Raw genomic sequence first — 17,401 nt, 5'->3', positions numbered from 1 at the left:
TCCCTCCGTCGTGCCCATGTGCATTCGCCCAAAATCGACCCACTTCCGAGCGACCTTCGCTCGCGAGCGGGTCTGAATGACCCCCAGAGAGAAGTCAGGCATACACTGGGAGAGTGCTGGGAGGTCCAGCTGTGAGCTAACTAGTAATTAGCAGGAAATCTGACACCTCAGTGACACAGGGAAGCTGCAATACTAGCAGCACATATACAAAGACACACAGACATAGAAAACATGGCAGTCTGGATACTGGGAGAGAACTAACTCTCAGACTAAGAATAGCATGGAAGCTAATGCTGGAAACTGGAGAACTGTGAGCAGGCTGAAGCAACTCTCTGAAGGAATTAGCACAGAGCAACAACACTGGTATCAGAGGCACTGGAACAAAGAAGTTGAACAGCCCCTTCCTGAAGTTCTGGGGGCGGATTTATACCCAGGGGTAGCAGATTATTGGAGCACAGCATCAGCTGACTGAGATCATGCTACCATTGGTTAGGAGGACTGTCACATGAGAGGAACTGTCATGGCGGCGCCCATGATGGGAACTTCGATCCCCAAAACACACAGCCAACCATGGAAGTCCGCAAAAGCACCTAAGGCAGAATACTCAGCACCTCACCCCTCACTGCACCAGACGTCTGACCACAAGAAAGTCAGGGGAAGCCGGCACGGAGGTGAGAGATAGCCGATCCTAGGCTAAACCCTGACAGTTGCTTTGTCTATTATACTAGGAGGCACCCGAGCACTTTGCCTTTCTTGGATTTTGTGAGTGCCGGACTATTGCAATATATATATATATATATATATATATATATATATATAGTGCATCCGGAAAGTATTCACAGCACTTCATTTTTCCACATTTTGTTATGTTACAGCCTTATTCCAAAATGGAATGGGTTCATTTTTGTCCTCAAAATTCTACACACAATACCCCATATTGACAACGTTTCAAAAAGTTTTTTTGAGATTTTTGCAAATGTAATTAAAAAAAAAAAACCGTAAGAAATCACATGTACATAAGTATTCACAACCTTTGCTCAATACTTTGTTGATGCACCTTTGGCAGCAATTACAGCCTCAAGTATTTTTGAATATGATGCCACAAGCTTGGCACACCTATCTTTGGGCAGTTTTGCCCATTCCTCTTTGCAGCGCCTCTCAAGCTCCATCAGGTTGGATAGGAAGCGTGGGTAGCTTGGGGAAAGCACTACATTTCAGTGGGAGCCCGACAGCTCTCCACTGAGTAATTAGAGGGTGAGTGCTGTACAGCGACTCACACCTCTCTTTTACATCAACACAGGGGCTACCTACTTACCATACCAGTAGTCTGGGCCTATTACCCAGAACCACTCTCAATGGGCTCAGGGCCCTGGGCCTAACACCCAGGGTCGTACCAGCAGCTCAGGCTTTTAAGCCTTCCTAATACAGGGCATAGGAGGAACTTGGGCCCAGAATCCCTTTATTATCTTTGAGGCCTCAGGCCTAAGGGCCTGCCTAATGTAGAGGCTCACTTAGTGGCCTGGGCCTAATGCCCAGGGCCACCTTATATAGGGATCAGGCCTATGGGTCTGCCTAATAAAGGCTTTATTAATTGGGCTGGGTGCCCTTCTATATATGCACAGGCCTAAGGCCTAGTCGATGGCCACGGGCCTAGCGCCCACCTATTGTTTGATTAGTGACCTGGGTCTAATACCCAGGTCACTTGTACCTAATAGGGGCAAATGACTTCTATTGGGCCTAATGCCCACTATTGTTCCCGGGCCTAATGCCCACCTATTTGCTCACAGGCCTAATGCCTGATTGTGCCCCACGGGTCTAATGCCTGACAACCCTGGTGGTCTAGAGAGGGGTTAATAGCGGTGGCCCAAGGCCGCCTACTGGTACATTGGGAGAGGCTGCAGTGGGGAGCTTCGTTAGCTCTTTTTCTTTCCACCACTGCAGCACTTCTCCAGTCCTCAACTTCTTTCTTCTGCCGCTGACCCGTTCTGGCCAGTGCCGCCGCCGCCTCTTCTTTTCTTCATTCAGACGGCGCCTCCTATCTTCTTTCTTGTTCATGGCGTCTTCTGGCCTCTTCCACGACCGCCGGAACTGTTGCTGCAACGCTCTTCTCTTTGGGAGGTCTTCACTCCTCCTCCACCGTCGAACTGTCTTTTCCCACTCGGCGACGTCTAAAACAAGACACCGCGAGTGGGCAGGGCTATGATGCGGCGAGCCGCGATTGGCTCATTGTGTCTGCCTCCTATTGGATGCTGGACTGCGAGCAGTGTTTGTCTTGCAGCCAGAGCCAAACACCAGCCGAACTTGATGCCGCTTCAAGGCTACCAGGCGGCGGGCTACAGTAAACCTGCACCCGGACCCCAATACTGTACGCCGCACCCAACGCTTGACCGGCACTGGGAACAGATACTTTGTCCCAGCGCCGGGTACCTGCCGCCTATACTTCCTCGGCGCTGGGAGCAGAAATGGCATTCCAGCACCAGACGCCGATGGGGACACATCTCCACTTGTTGTGCTGATGCTGGGATCAGCCACTTGATCCCGGCACGGCTTTCCACAAACCCATGGATGAGGAAATGGTCAAACAAAGAGGGAGCGCGGGGCCTAATCACCTCACCAAACAATCCATTGGTTCCAGCTGATATAAACAATGTGAAAGTGCCCCAGTCCGCAACACTCAAAGTATCCTTCTGGGGTGACCTTGCAGTCTGTGCTAACATCTTGTACTGGTTTTGGTTTGAGGATTAGCATGACAACCTTCTCCGCTGTCTGGGATATAGCATGCAATTCAAACAATTGTAGATCGCTCTGCAGAACCCATCTTTGCAGCTCCCGGTTTAGGTTCCACACACAAGGGTTGATTGCGAGGATTTCCAAGATTCTAACTGGAGGATGTCAGCTGGGCTCTAACCAGCTTTTTGTTAACTGCACTAGGTGGGCCAGCTGAACATGTGTAGTGGACCTAAGTCTAAATCACCAGTCATAAAAACATTGTGCCTTCCCGGGCTCTGTCACCCCTATTTGTGCCACAATTGTGTCCTTTAGCTGCTGATAATTCGCTGTCTGGGCTTTGGGTATATCCATATAGGTCCCTCTGTGCTTCACACGTCAAATAAGGAGCCAATTTTTGCCACCCACTCCTCTATTGGCCATTTAAGCCGAGTTGCCGTACTCTTGAAGGACAACAGAAAGGCCTCAACATAATATGAGGGTGTTATTTTCTGCATCAGGGCAGGCCCGTGTTCACCCATTCGTAGCTGAGTGACCTCTGCCTGCAACAATTTGTCGCTTTCCACATATGCCTCAGCGTTGGCTAGCATTTGGCTCTACTGAGCTATTAGTTAAGACTTGGAGGATAGCCTCCATCTTGCTATCTGAGCTGATAGAGTAGCGAAATTGGGCCTCCCTTAACATACACCGACAAGCCAGTGGTTGTGACCCTCATATATTTGTAGGTGTCAGCGGCTGCAGCAAATTACCTCCTGGGGAGGAACAGCACACAACAGAAAAAAACAACAACTTCCCCTTTAATTGGGTTTATACAGACTACTCACAGGAACAATTTGTCCTTATCTGTCTGGTGCTCAGGTAACTGCGCCACACTCAGGGTCTCATTCAGACCCGCTCGCGAGTGCTGTACGCTCGCAAGTGGGTCGATGTTACCCAAATGCGCATGCGCACGACGGAGGCTGCTCCGTCGTGCGCATGCGCGAGACCCGGCGAGCGACGGGGAAGCAGTCACTCGGGGTCTCGCACCAAAGGGGGCGTGCTGTCGATGGTGATTGACAGCACGCCCCCTTTGGTGGGCATGCCGGGGGCGTGGCTGCCCAGATGGAGGCGTTCCCATGGGAACGCCTACCGTCTGGGTCCGGCCCCACTGACATCACTAGTGATGTCAGTGGGAGTGATTGTGGCTCTGATAGAGCCAAAATCATTCCTGGGCTTGCGGCAACGAGACCCTACCGCAGGGTCTCGTCGCAAGCCCGGTGGTCGCGATGGTCTTGACCATCGCGACCATCTTTTTGGCCGCTCGCATAAGCTGTGAGTGGCCGCTCCAATTAGGGCGGGCCAGATTCAGAGCGAGCGCTCTTGTCAGAGCGTCCGGCTCTGAATCAGGCCCTCAGACTTAAGAAGGCAGACAAGAGAGAGAAAGAGAAGACGTGACAAATAAAAACTTTTTTTTCAATAACCCCTTTTCTGCTGCAACAAACTCACAAACATTGTTTTTGCTTGCAAATATTCACAATGTGTAAACACTTAAACAAGGAGACAGTACAGATTTTACATAACTTTCCTACATGTGCAAATAAACTCATTTTATGGACCAGTTAACCCCACTCACCGACCCAGCAAGGCAGCGCCTGCTTACTGCCACGCAGAATACGTCTGGCAAAAGGATCCCACAGTGACACCACTTTGTAGAAACTGGCGGGCAACAAATGACTCTACACACCGGTTGGTTATGTCAGATGGCTTCTTTACTCATCACAAATGTTGTTACAGCACACTTGTATACATGAGATGACTTCCTGGTACTAGATATGCCCCACAAGTCCTATCACCTGGCTGCTAGCATCTGAAGGCCTGCCCATCTGATCCCACAATCCTTTTATCCTTCACACACTCCAGAGCAATCACACCCATGTAGTGCAGATGTGTGTAAAACCTTTCCTGTAGGAGACAGCAGGATCCTTAACCCTGTCTGCCCCTTGTCCTAGGGAGCGAGTCCTGTTCTGTACATCAGAATGTGGCAAAGTACCTTCTTTGCCCCTTATAAAATCGGATAAGAGACCAGCATGCCTCTAAGATACAAAATTGTTAAATTGCCATAGACGTGGCCGGAATTTAAAAGATTGGCTTGTGAAGAGTGACATTACCACATACTCTCAACCATCATCTACACACTTTCTTATGCAAGCACCAGGCTCCTATAAATGTAGGGTGCACGACCTGTCTCTACCTGGAGACAGGGTCAGTAGTGATGCACCCTCACTACGGGGAGAAGATTCCTATAAAACATGTGTTGAGCTGTACTTCAAAATTTGTGATACATATGAATAAGTGCCCGTGTGGAATGGATATGCCTATATAGGCAAAACTGCTTGTACATTCAGAGAACGTGCTGCTCAACCTAGATCAGCAATCCACTTTGCTTTGGCTGGGAATGAGGTGGATCAAAAAGTTGCGAAGCATATTAATACAGCAAGGCACTCATTAGCAATGCTACGCTATAAATTGGTTGATCATGTCCCCCCCATGGTATGAGGGGGTGACAGAAGTAAAAATTTAATCCAACTCGAGTCGAGATGGATCTTTGAATGTAACACGGTGGCACCAGCAGGTCTTAATGAGAATTAATCTTCAGGTTGTTTCTTATAGGACTAATTGTATGAAGAGTTTGAGATAGGGAACTTAACACAATGGACCTCATTCAGAGGCGGTCGCAAGTTGCTCTCGCTCGCATGGCAAAAGGGGCCGGATATGCAAATGAAGCGATTGCAAGTTGCGGTGCATGGACGGCCTCTATGACTGTGCGAGCGACGGCAGTGAGCGCTCGCAAGTATATAAACACGCCCCCTTGTCACTCGCAGCACACGTCATCTTCGGGGAAAGAGGGATTAATCGGGAACATCGGGAGCCATCAGAGCTGCTCGCAGCGCTTGAGGTAGACCTTACCCTCCCGCAAGCACTGCGAGCAGTAAGGGTAAAAAACAACACAAGTCACGTGTACAATGATGCTACTTTGCTATTTATGCACTCCCATTAAACTCCATTCTGACGGTCAGGCACGCCTGCGTTCGCACATCCACTCCCCCGTTCACAAGCACCTTCCCCTGTTACCACCCACACACGGTGCAATCTGCCACTCAATGTAGCGACATGTCTGTGTACTACAAGCGAGCACTTCTACATCGCAGCCGCTAGTTTGCGCACGCGCACTGCAAATTACACGCATGCGCAGTTGTGTGAAAATCGCTCAGTGCGAGCGAGCGGGCGGCCGCTTACGACCACCTCTGAGTGAGGTCCAATGTCTCTGTCTGGACATTTATGATATAGAGCCTGTATTTTTGTGGTGGTAATTGTTCTTTAATAGAGATTTCGGACCCGTTTGATACATTGTGGATTGATTATGTATCTATTGCAATATTATGTCTAGTATGTGACTGTTCGTAGAAGTATGTCCGAACAGCGACTATGGAGCTTATTAGATAATATGTATATAATGAGTTGAATATGTTTTTGTGCCTGAACGGTCATTATGAGATCCATCTAGTTTAAAATGAACCTATATGCAAGAGATTTGGTTGAGAAATATGATGTTTTTCTATTAGACTGTACATCTGATTCTTTTGTTGCTGATATTTTCAGCTGTTATGTATATTGGTGGTATACACGGCTACCATGGTTACCGGCATGGTCCCTCCTGCTATCCGTTTGGTTTGATGCGTGACATCATTACGCCCGCGTCTGGAAGCGCGCCGGGACTGCCCGTATTCTAAGCACACACGGGGTGATATAAGTAAGGTAATGTTTTGTATGTACATATCCTCACCAAAGATGTATTAAAAGGCATCTGAAACATTGATAGTAACCGAGGTGTTGCAGTGATTCTGTACAAGGGGCCTGATTCAGAGCCGGATGCTCTTTAAGAGCGCTCGCTCTGAATCAGGGCGTTTTTTTTTGTTCGGCCTCCTGGCCGCTCGCTAAGCTGTGGGTGACAGCTTAGTGAGCTTCCGGCTCTAATAGACATCACATGTTATGTCAGTAGGACCACCCACAAACGGCAGGCGTTCCTTCAGGAACGCTTCCGTTTGCCCAGCCACCCCCCCTCCCCACCTACAAAACGGGGCGAGCTGTCAATCAACATCGACAGCCACCCCGTTTGTAGCGAGCCCCGCTACTCTCTGTAAATAGGAAGTTCTTTTACATTCATTTCTACTATTTTTAACACTTCTTTGTGGACACTTAATAGACCAGTGAGACACTGATGCTGCCCATCCACTAGGCGATTGAATTGAGTGACTGAACGATAACGATGTCGTTATAGTTCAATTGTTCATTAATCATTTGAAGATCGTTTACTAAAATGTCTAAAACAACCAGCAATGCGCGCTCCCGCGGGTCGTTAAAAGACATCTATCATCGGGCAAACATCCTGGACAACCTGATGATAACGTCAGGTTGAGAATGTTAGCAGATGATTTATGTTCCTACACTGAACGACTGCTCGCCCAGTGTAGGCAAATCACAGACTGACGAACGACTGAACGATTACAATGTCGTAATCGTGCAGTCTTTTGCCTATCCTCTTGTGGATGGGCAGCATAACCTGGCCACAGGACCTTCAGCAGGTTAGATGAGTACCGTTACCTTTTCTCCAAAGTATCTATAATTTTTTTTTATAAAGATAAGAGTCAATACATATTGGCCCTCATTCAGAGCCGGACGCTCTGAGCAGAGCACTCGCTCTGAATGAGGGCCGTCCTCCATAAAAATGGAGCGTCCTCCTGGACGCTCGTATAGCTGTGGGTCACCACCCACAGTACATACGAGCGTGCAGGATGATGGTCGCGATGGTCTTGACCATCGCGACCATCGCCAGTGCGACCAGAAGCCTGTGGTCGGGGTTTTCGACCACAAGCCCTGGAGTGATTTTGCTCTATCAGAGCCAAAATCACTCCCACTGACATCACTAGTGATGTCAGTGGGGCCGGCTTCTGACGGTAGGCGTTCCCTTGGGAACGCCTCCGTCTGGCAGGCATGCCCCCGGCACGCCCACCAAAGGGGGCGTGCTGTCAATCAACATCGACAGCACGCCCCCTTTGATCAGACACAACGAGCGAAGGAAAGTCCTTCGCTCGTCGCGTCTGGCGCATGCGCACGACGGAGCTCCCTCCGTCGTGCGCATGCGCAGTGCACACCATCGACCCACTTGCGAGCGGACAGCCGCTTGCGAGTGGGTCTGAATGAGGGCCATTGTTCTCTCACAGCTATAGACCCCAGGTTCTCATAAACTGTGATCGTTACCTCAGACAGATTCAATGGTTCAAAGTGTAATATGAATTGATTAACACTGTACAATTATTTAAAAGAAAAACTAATCAGACGGGGCAATTTTATAAACATGTATTTACAAGAGCTGTGGCTTGGTATACATGCTCTCATGGTCAGTGCACATTCAGGACATTTATACATACTAAGGGGGCACTTGTAAAAACATTATTTAGAAACTTTGCTATAGACTGATTTCTGGTATTATTATTATTATTTTTTTTTTTTTAAACCCTTAAACACGGGTGAATTATATAAAGTAATGATTACAATGCATTATTGTTTGATTACATACAATAACAGAGCAATACTGCTGTCATACAGTGAGTGACTTATACTATCATTAATACATTGTAAAGCACTTATACATATGCTGATGAAGAACTTGGTAATAAGTGATGGTGACATTATAAAGGTGATATAAGCGGTAACAAAGTAAAATGATCAGTTTTATTATAGAGACATAATAATGAAACTTTCAATAAGTCAATAAAACTTAGTAATGACTGAGGCATGCTGGGAGCTGTCATTCAACTATTCTTGTATTATGTCAGGAATTGTCCAGGAATTTCCAGAAGGTGCTTTACAGAGATAAAGCACTCGGGATCCCAGCAGTCAGAATCCCAGTGCAGGCATCCCCTAGCGCGAACCCTCCCTCCCCAGTGCCTAAACCTAACCCTCCCCCCTAGTGCCTAAACCTAACCATTCTCCCCCTGCACCCTAAACCTAACCCTCTTCCCTTAGTGCCTAACCCTAACCTTCCCCCTAGTGCCTAACCTTAACCTCACCTTGAGCCCACTAATTAATGTCGCAATGCTGGCGCCGTGATTCTGATCGGTGTCAGAATTCTGGCATTCCAAGCGCCGGGAACCTGAATTTTGGGATTCTGACCAAATTATCCCCAGATAACTTCATCAGACCTTCCCATACACCTAATGCAGCATGAAGGGGCTCAGTGAAGGTGACATTGAAGGTATGTAAGTGTCTGATGGGGTCACACAGAGAATAAAAGGACAGCTGTCCTGCCTCATAATCCAGACATATCCTCACTCTATCACAGGGGTTATTGTGAGGTAACCGGATCCAATTTCTGTTATGTATCACTGAGTACTCACTATTTTCCTGAGCTAAACACCAGGACTTGTTGTTATCACCAATGAATGACTGATCTCCTCCTCTCCTGTCTATACTGGGATAACATATCCCCAACCTCCATCTCCCTGATTCCTTGATCTCCACATCCCAGTAATGTCGCCCTGAGGAGAATCTCCTGGTGCTTAATACCTGACAATTCTCAAATCTCTCTCTTGTAAATGGATGATCGTGTGTTATATCTGACCTGGATGCAGCTTTCCTGTCACCTGATATCTCTATATAATTACCAGCTGTGATTACATTATTATTATTATTCTTTATTTATATGGCGCCACAAGTGTTCCGCAGCGCCTTACATAGTACATAGAACTAATAAGTGAACAAGAAACAAGTAACTTACAGTACATTACAGTGCAGGACAAGGACACAATCTATATACATTGCTGAAATAGTGATTAAAGCGCTCACAATAAGCTGCCGGGAGTTGGCGGTCCCGTGTTAGGTGCCCTAATGGGGTGTAGAGAGTAGAAGAAAATGTAAAGAGAAGCACATGAGGGAAGAGGTCCCTGCTCATGAGAGCTTACATTCTAAGGGGAGAGGCAGACAGACAGGTGTGACACAGAAGGGGAAGATAGGAAGGAAAGAGCATGAGGTGGGTTAGGAGGAGTGCTGGAAGGCCTTGATGAAGTAGTGGGTCTTGAGAGCCCGTTTGAAGATTTGTAGAGAGGTGGAGAGTCTGATAGGGAGAGCATTCCAAAGGTAGGGAGCAGCACGGGCAAAATCTCGGATGCGGGAGTGGGAGGAAGTAATCAGTTGGCAAGAGAGGCGGCATGCATTAGTTGAGCGAAGTGGGCGGGCGGGAGTGTGAAGGGAGAGAAGGTCAGAAATGTATGCGGGAGAGGATTTGGTGAGGGCTTTGTAGGTGAATGTAAGAACCTTGAATTGGCATCTGAAGGGGAAGGGGAGCCAGTGTAGGGCTTGAAGGAGAGGGGAAGCAGATATAGAACGTCTGGAGAGGAAGATGAGCCGAGCAGCAGCATTGAGAACAGATTGTAGTGGAGAGAGGTGAGAGACTGGGAGGCCAGCTAGGAGAAGGTTACAGTAGTCCAATCTGGATATGACCAGTGAGTGGATGAGGGTTTTAGTGGCATCCTGGGTGAGGAAGGGTCTAATCCTGGAGATATTTTTTAGGTGAAAACGGCAGGACTGCGAGAGGTGCTGAATGTGCGGTTTAAAGGAGAGGGAGGAGTCTAGGATAACTCCAAGACAGCGCACTTTGGGGCTAGAGGAGATAGTTGTGCCATCAATAGATAACGAAATTGTGGAAAGTGATGTATTGGAAGAGGGTGGGAAGATAATCAGCTCAGTCTTAGACATGTTAAGTTTAAGAAAGCGCTGGGACATCCACGAAGAGACAGCAGAGAGACAGTTGGAGATACGGGTAAGGAGCTCAGGGGTGAGCTCAGGGGTGGAAAGGTAAATTTGAGTATCATCTGCATAGAGATGATATTGGAGGTCAAAGGAGTTAATGAGTTCACCTAAAGAGGATGTATATAGGGAGAAAAGGAGAGGTCCAAGAACAGAACCTTGGGGAACTCCTACCTTTAGTGGAAGTGGAGGGGAAGAGGAGTCATGAGAGGACACAGCGAAGGAACGATCAGAGAGGTAGGAGGAAAGCCAGGAGAGGGCAGTGTCACGTAAACCGAGAGAGTAAAGGATTTGCAGGAGGAGGATGGTCTACAGTGTCAAATGCAGCAGAGAGGTCAAGGAGAATGAGCAGAGAGTAGTGGCCCTTGGATTTGGCAGCAAGGAGGTCGTTGCTGACTTTCGTGAGGGCAGTTTCCGTGGAGTGGAGAGATCGGAAGCCAGATTGAAATGAGTCAAGGAGGGAGAGGGAGGAAAGAAAGGTGGTAAGGCGGTTGTAGACAATACGCTCAAGGAGTTTGGAAGCAAAAGGAAGAAGAGAGATGGGTCGATAGTTTGAAAGTATGTTAGGATCAAGGGTAGGTTTTTTAAGAATGGGGGAGACAAGAGCATGTTTGAATGCAGAAGGGACAGTGCCAGATGATAGAGAAAGATTAAGGAGGTGAGCCAGATGGGAACAGGCAGAAGGAGACAGGTGGGAGAGGAGACGGGAAGGGATAGGGTCAAGAGGGGAGGTGGAAGGAGGGGAGGACCGGATGAGGGCCAAGACTTCCTCTCCAGAAGCAGGGGAGAAGGATGTCAGAGTTGGTGAGACAGAAGGGGAGGGGTGGTAAGGGCAAGGAGGGAGAGGAGTGCTGAGGGTCTGATGGGATATGATGTCCTCACGTATGGAGTCAATTTTAGATGTAAAGTAGGTGGCAAAGTCGAGGGCAGAGAGCGAGGAGGGAAGGCGAGGAGGGGAAGGGCAGAGTAGGGAGTTGAAAGTGGCAAAGAGACGCCGGGGGTTTGAGGACTGGGAGGAGATGAGGTTCTTGAAATATGTTTGTTTGGAGAGAGACAGGGCAGCACTGTAGGAGGAGAGAATAAATTTCAAATGGAGGAAGTCAGCCTTAGAGCGTGATTTTCTCCACTGACGCTCCGCAATTCTTGAACACTTTTGTAGGTATCTGGTGCATTTGGAATGCCAGGGTTGTGGTGTGGATCTGCGAGGGTGAGTGGTTATTGCTGGAGCAACAGAATCAAGAGCAGAAGCAAGGGAGGAATTGTACAGGGAAGTAGCTTGTTCAGGACAGGAGAGAGAAATGATAGGGGAGAGAAGAGAGTCCAGCAGGGAGGAAAAAGCAACAGTGTCAATAGCCTCAATATTACGCTTAGTAATGGTAGCCTTAGGAGTTAGAGGAGGGGAAGGAGAGAGGGATAGGTTAAAAGAGAGAAGGTGATGGTCAGAGAGGGGGAATGGGCAATTGGAGTAATCAGAAATATCACAACGGTGCGTAAAGACCAGGTCAAGTGAGTGCCCACTCACATGGGAGGGTGAGGAGGTCCATTGGGCGAGACCAAATGAAGAGGTGAGGGTAAGGAGTTTAGCTGCAGAGGATTCTGTGGGAATGTCAATAGGAATATTAAAATCACCTAGGATAATGGAGGGAAGATCTGAGGAGAGAAAGTGAGGGAGCCAGGAAGCGAAGTTGTCAAGGAATTTGGAGGGAGAGCCAGGGGGACGGTAAATGACCGCTACTCTGAGGTTTACTGGTTGGAAGAGGCGTATAGCATGAACCTCAAATGTGGGGAATGTAAGGGATGGTTCAGAGGGTATTAGCTGGTATGAGTAACTGGTGGATAGAAGGACCCCAACACCACCACCATGGCGACCCCCAGGCCGGGGGGTGTGGGAGAAGGTGAAGCCCCCAGAGGATAGAGCAGCAGGAGAAGTGGTGTCAGAGGGTGAGATCCAAGTTTCAGTGATGGCTAGGAGATTCAGAGAGTTGGAGATAAAAAGGTCATGGGTGGGGACCAGTTTATTACAGACTGACCTGGCATTCCAGAGGGCACAGGATAGAGAGATAGCATTTGTGAGGGAGATGTGAATAAGATTGTCCGGGTTGCTGTAACGTGGAGGTGAGATTAATTTGGGGGACCGATATGAATAGAGTTTAGTGATGGTGCGGGCACCTGAGCTGGAAAGGGAACCAATAGGAGGTGGGCAGGGAGGGAGATGTGGATGGCAGTGGGGTGAAGTGACAGGGAGAGGAGTGTAGGAGGAGGGTTTGGTGGTGGGGTAATAGGACAGAGGGGGGGTAGAACAGGAAGAAAGTGGAGTAATGGGTGAGGAGTGAAGAGTAGGCAGACAGAGGAGGAGGGAGAAGGGGAGGAGGAGGTGGAAGAGATAAGGGGGAAAGGATAAAGGTGGAAGCAGGGGGCAGAATAGAGGATTAGGTAGAGACAGAGTGAAGGAGGGAGTTAACGAAAACCTTGTCATGGTGTTTATAAGTAAACAAGAGGAATGAAATTTGGAAATATAAATGAGATATGAGTGCAAGAGATTTGTAGGAATGCAAGTAAGAAAACAGTGACGTATCAAAAAACAGTGTATCAATATGTATGCAGATTAACAAGATTGTTATAGAGAGGAATAAAAGTGGGGTTTTAATGTGTGCAGAATATGAAAAATAACGCAGATTGTAAGCAGATAGAGGATGTGAGGCTAGGCAAGAGAGCTGAGATAAAGGACAGTGTTTCAAAGTTGATAGATGTAAACTGACATGGGAAAAAGTACGATAAGCATTGAATTGTAAGCGAGAATCAGAAGGCCAGCATTATTAATAGCATTAGATGTGTTCTTGTCGTGATTGTACAGGGAGTCCAGTTGTAGTCTGAGTCTTTAGATTGTTGGGGTTTGTTGCGTGATGGACCTTTTTCTCCTTCTGTTTTTCCTCGGTTTAACGCAGGTCTAATGCTAGTTATGCACTTAAAACACTGCACTTAGAAAAGCTGCACCCAGCCAAGGCTTTAGCAGCCAAACTACTGACACTTTAAACAGAGATGCAGGCAAGTGTGGACACTAATTAATGAAAACCCCCAATTGGCCAGCCAGAGAAAGCTAGCAATAAAGATGGCTTAAGTCAACAATGACCACATACCATACATCTAAGGCTACAAATAAATCAAGCATTCACTTTAGTCAATAGACTGAGAGAATCCTTAAAACAATGTAACTATTACAAATCATAAGGCATTAGAAACTATAGCATAAGGATTCAGTAAAGAATAAGCTAGCTACCTATGATTATAATTAATAAAGGAGGCACAGGAGGTGAAACATCCAGTAATATGTCTGTAGCTTCCTGCATATAGATTCCTATATTTATATCTTTTATTATATCAGATAATGTGCGTAGTGTCCCTGAGATGAGACCCACATCCAGATCTCCTACATCATGGACCTGTGTATAATGTCCCTCTCTGTCCTCAGTATCACACAAGTCACCTGTGTCTGGTTCCTGTAAGACAGTCACTGGATCAGATACGTTACACAGCTCCTCAATGTGATGCATCTTCCAGGACAGCTCGTCCTTCTTTATTTCCAGCTGCTGGATCAGATCACAGACTGAGAATGAAAAGTGCTCTTCCTGCCTGGAGATATCACTCAGGACTCTCTTCTCCAGGTCTTCCAGCTGTCTCCTGGTGTCTCTAAACAGGGCAGTGACTCTCTTTCTTATATCAGCTGAATTCTGATGAAACTCTTTTCCTTGTTTCTGCAAAATCTGGTCCCTTTCCTCAGTCTCCTCTCTGATTGTGACTAGTCTCTGCAGAACGTTTCTTAGTTTCACCTTCTTCTTCTCAGAGGCCTCCTCTAGAGACTCCACCTGGTGTCCTCTGTGTTCTCCTACCATAGTGCAGGAAAGACAGATACAGGCAGAGTCCTGGGTGCAGTAATATCTGAAGATCTCCTTATGGATAGAGCATTTCCTGTTCCCCAAGGAAGTGGTGGGGTCACATAAGACATGTTCTGGTGACTTGCTGTGTACTCTCAGGTGTTTATCACACAGATGAGCCTCACACAACAGACAGGACTTAGCAGCAGGAACAGGAAAGTCAACACAGTAAATGCAGAAGATCCCAGTCTCCTTCTGATCTGGCCGAGTAGACCCTAAAGTAAGCACTATGGTTTTCAGATTAATGTTAATCTGGGGTGCAGGACGTTCATTGAATATTGTTCTGCATACAGGACAGGTATAAACTCCAGACCCATCCTGTGTATCCAGTGCACCATCAATACAGCCCTGGCAGAAGTTGTGGCCACATCTCAGGGTTACAGGATCTGTATAATTGCTCCAGCAGATGGAACAGTCCAGCTCCTGTCTCAGATCAGCAGACGCCATCGCTGGTAGCAGAAGAGAGAAATGAAAGTGACTGACTCTGACACTCAGATATTATACCACATTCTCTGCACAGGGCGAGGCTGAGCTGTCACTCAGGTAATAACAACAGTCTCCGTTATACCAAAGGTCAAAACTAATGCATAAATGGGGCATCATACAGGAAAATCAACTTGTTTTCAAAACCATAAAGTTCATTTAATGAGAGATTTCTACATTTTGTAGGTATCACATAAAAGTTATCTTACTAAAAATAACAAAGGCATAAAATCAGTTGAGGTTGCAATGCCGGAGATGCAGCTCAAACCAAAACTACCAGAAGGGAACCGTATAACACAAGAACATTAACTGTACCTGTAAATGCTTTTTAATATGGCCGGGAGTCTTCAGGAATGCTAAGCTCACTGGGGATCAGCTGCGTTGTATCACAGGGACAGAGCAATCAGTGGCCTCCCGGGTGTATGCCCACCCCCAGTCTCCTGTGTCACCCAGATAATGGGAGTCTGGGGGGTGGCCGCTGATTTCTCTATAGTAAATTCCTACACTACATCATGTTGAGTAATATGTGTGCAAGTCTCAGCATCAATCAATAGCTTTATTGTCATGAACAAATGCACAGAACATGAACAGCCAATGATACATACGCTAGTCATCTTCAATCAGAAAAACAATAATATTTTACCTAAAAACCTAACAACAGTGCACTCACTATATGTTATTCAACCTATTTATAGTGGTGGACACCAAATATTGAGATCTACCATCTATTAAGGGGCAACATATTAAATAGGCCATAATTTGGTTGGGACGTACTGATAAGTATTCCATGTGCCATCCTCAAAATCCTCTTTTCATAAATCTCCTGAACACTTGGCGATTTTAACCGGTATCAGGTCAACGTGTCGACATTCAGAAGGTTGAAAGTCAGAATGTCGACATCACAATGTTGAAAAGTCAGTATATGGACATGGTCATTAGATTGACAACCAATATGTCAACATTCATATAGATCAATAATGTTAACATGTCGACACGTTCAGAATGTCGACAATCATCACGTTGGAAACAAAATGTCAACATTTTTTTTTCTTTCTTTTTTTAGGATTAGGTTTAGGGTAAGGTTTAGGATTGGGTTAGGTTTAGGATTAGGGTTAGGTTTAGGATTAGGGTTAGGTTTAGGGTAAAGTTAGGATTGGTTTAGGGTTAGGTTTAGGATTGGGTTAGGTTTAGGGTTAGTTAGGGTTTAGGATTGGATTAGGGTAAGGTTTAGGATTAGGTTAGGCTAAGGGTAAGGTTTAGGATTGGGTTAGGATTAGGATTGGGTTAGGTTTAGGGTAAAGTTTAGGATTGGGTTAGATTTAGGTTTAGGGTTAGGTTTAGGATTGGGTTAGGTTTAGGATTTGGGTTAGATTTAGGTTTAGCATTAGGGTAAGGTTTAGGGTTAGACTAAGGTTTAGGATTGGGTTAGGTTTAGGGTTAGGCTAAAATAAGCAAAAAAAAACGCTCCACATTTCAACATTTTGGTGTTGACATATTAAATATCGATATTTTGAACGTTTCAACATTTTAGCCAAATCAACCTAAATGTATGTCGACAATTACTATAACGAAATTTTGACTCAACATTCGGACTCTGTCGACATTCTGGTGATGACATACTGAATGTCGACCTTCTGAATGTCATAACACACCCATTTCAGACCAATTGCATGCCCCATGGTGCTAACCACTCGCTCCAAAGATTTCCACTTGGCCGCTGTGCAAATGCCAAAATACACATCGATTCCATAAATCAGTACACTGACTATGATGTCAGTACACTCTATGATGTCAGTACACTCTCGATGATGTCAGTACACTCTCTATGATGTCAGTACACTCTCTATGATCTCAGTGCACTCTCTATGATGTCAGTACACTCTCTATGATAAGTCAGTACACGCTCTATGATAAGTCAGTACACTCTCTATGATGTCTGTACACTCTCTATATCAGTACACTCTCTATGATAAGTCAGTACACTCTCTATGATGTTTGTACACTCTCTATGATGTCTGTACACTCTCTATATTAGTACACTCTCTATGATAAGTCAGTACACTCTCGATGATAAGTCAGTACACTCTCTATGATGTTTGTACACTCTCTATGATGTTTGTACACTCTCTATGAAAAGTCAGTACACTCTCTATGATGTCTGTACACTCTATGATGTCAGTACACTCTCTACGATGTCTGTACACTCTATGATGTCAGTACACTCTCTATGATGTCAGTACACTCTCTATGATGTCAGTACACTCTCTATGATGTCAGTACACTCTATGATGTCAGTACACTCTCTATGATGTCTGTATACTCTCGATGATGTCAGTATACTCTCTATGATTTCAGTACACTCTATGATGTCTGTACACTCTCTATGATAAGTCAGTACACTCTATGATGTCAGT

The 17,401-nt window shown here is 46.3% G+C and overlaps 1 protein-coding gene across 1 annotated transcript in view; it reads right to left on the bottom strand.

Moving 5' to 3' along the window:
- Positions 1-2,051: 2,051 nt before the first annotated feature.
- LOC148443330 (tripartite motif-containing protein 29-like) overlaps positions 2,052-17,401 on the bottom strand; it is a 54,026-nt gene continuing 38,676 nt past the window's right edge. The window contains exons 2-3 of the mRNA XM_088462967.1: positions 13,878-14,719; positions 2,052-2,168 (exon numbers count right to left, since the gene is read on the bottom strand). Of these exons, the coding sequence (XP_088319093.1) occupies positions 2,052-2,168; positions 13,878-14,719 (959 nt within the window). The remainder of the gene's footprint in view (positions 2,169-13,877; positions 14,720-17,401) is intronic.

Source organism: Taudactylus pleione, unplaced genomic scaffold, assembly GCF_031769625.1.
Source record: "Taudactylus pleione unplaced genomic scaffold, aTauple2 ptg001299l, whole genome shotgun sequence".
Taxonomy (NCBI): domain Eukaryota; kingdom Metazoa; phylum Chordata; class Amphibia; order Anura; family Myobatrachidae; genus Taudactylus; species Taudactylus pleione.
The sequence above is the reverse complement of the archived record's forward strand: the minus strand, read 5'-3'. Positions and strand labels throughout refer to the sequence as shown.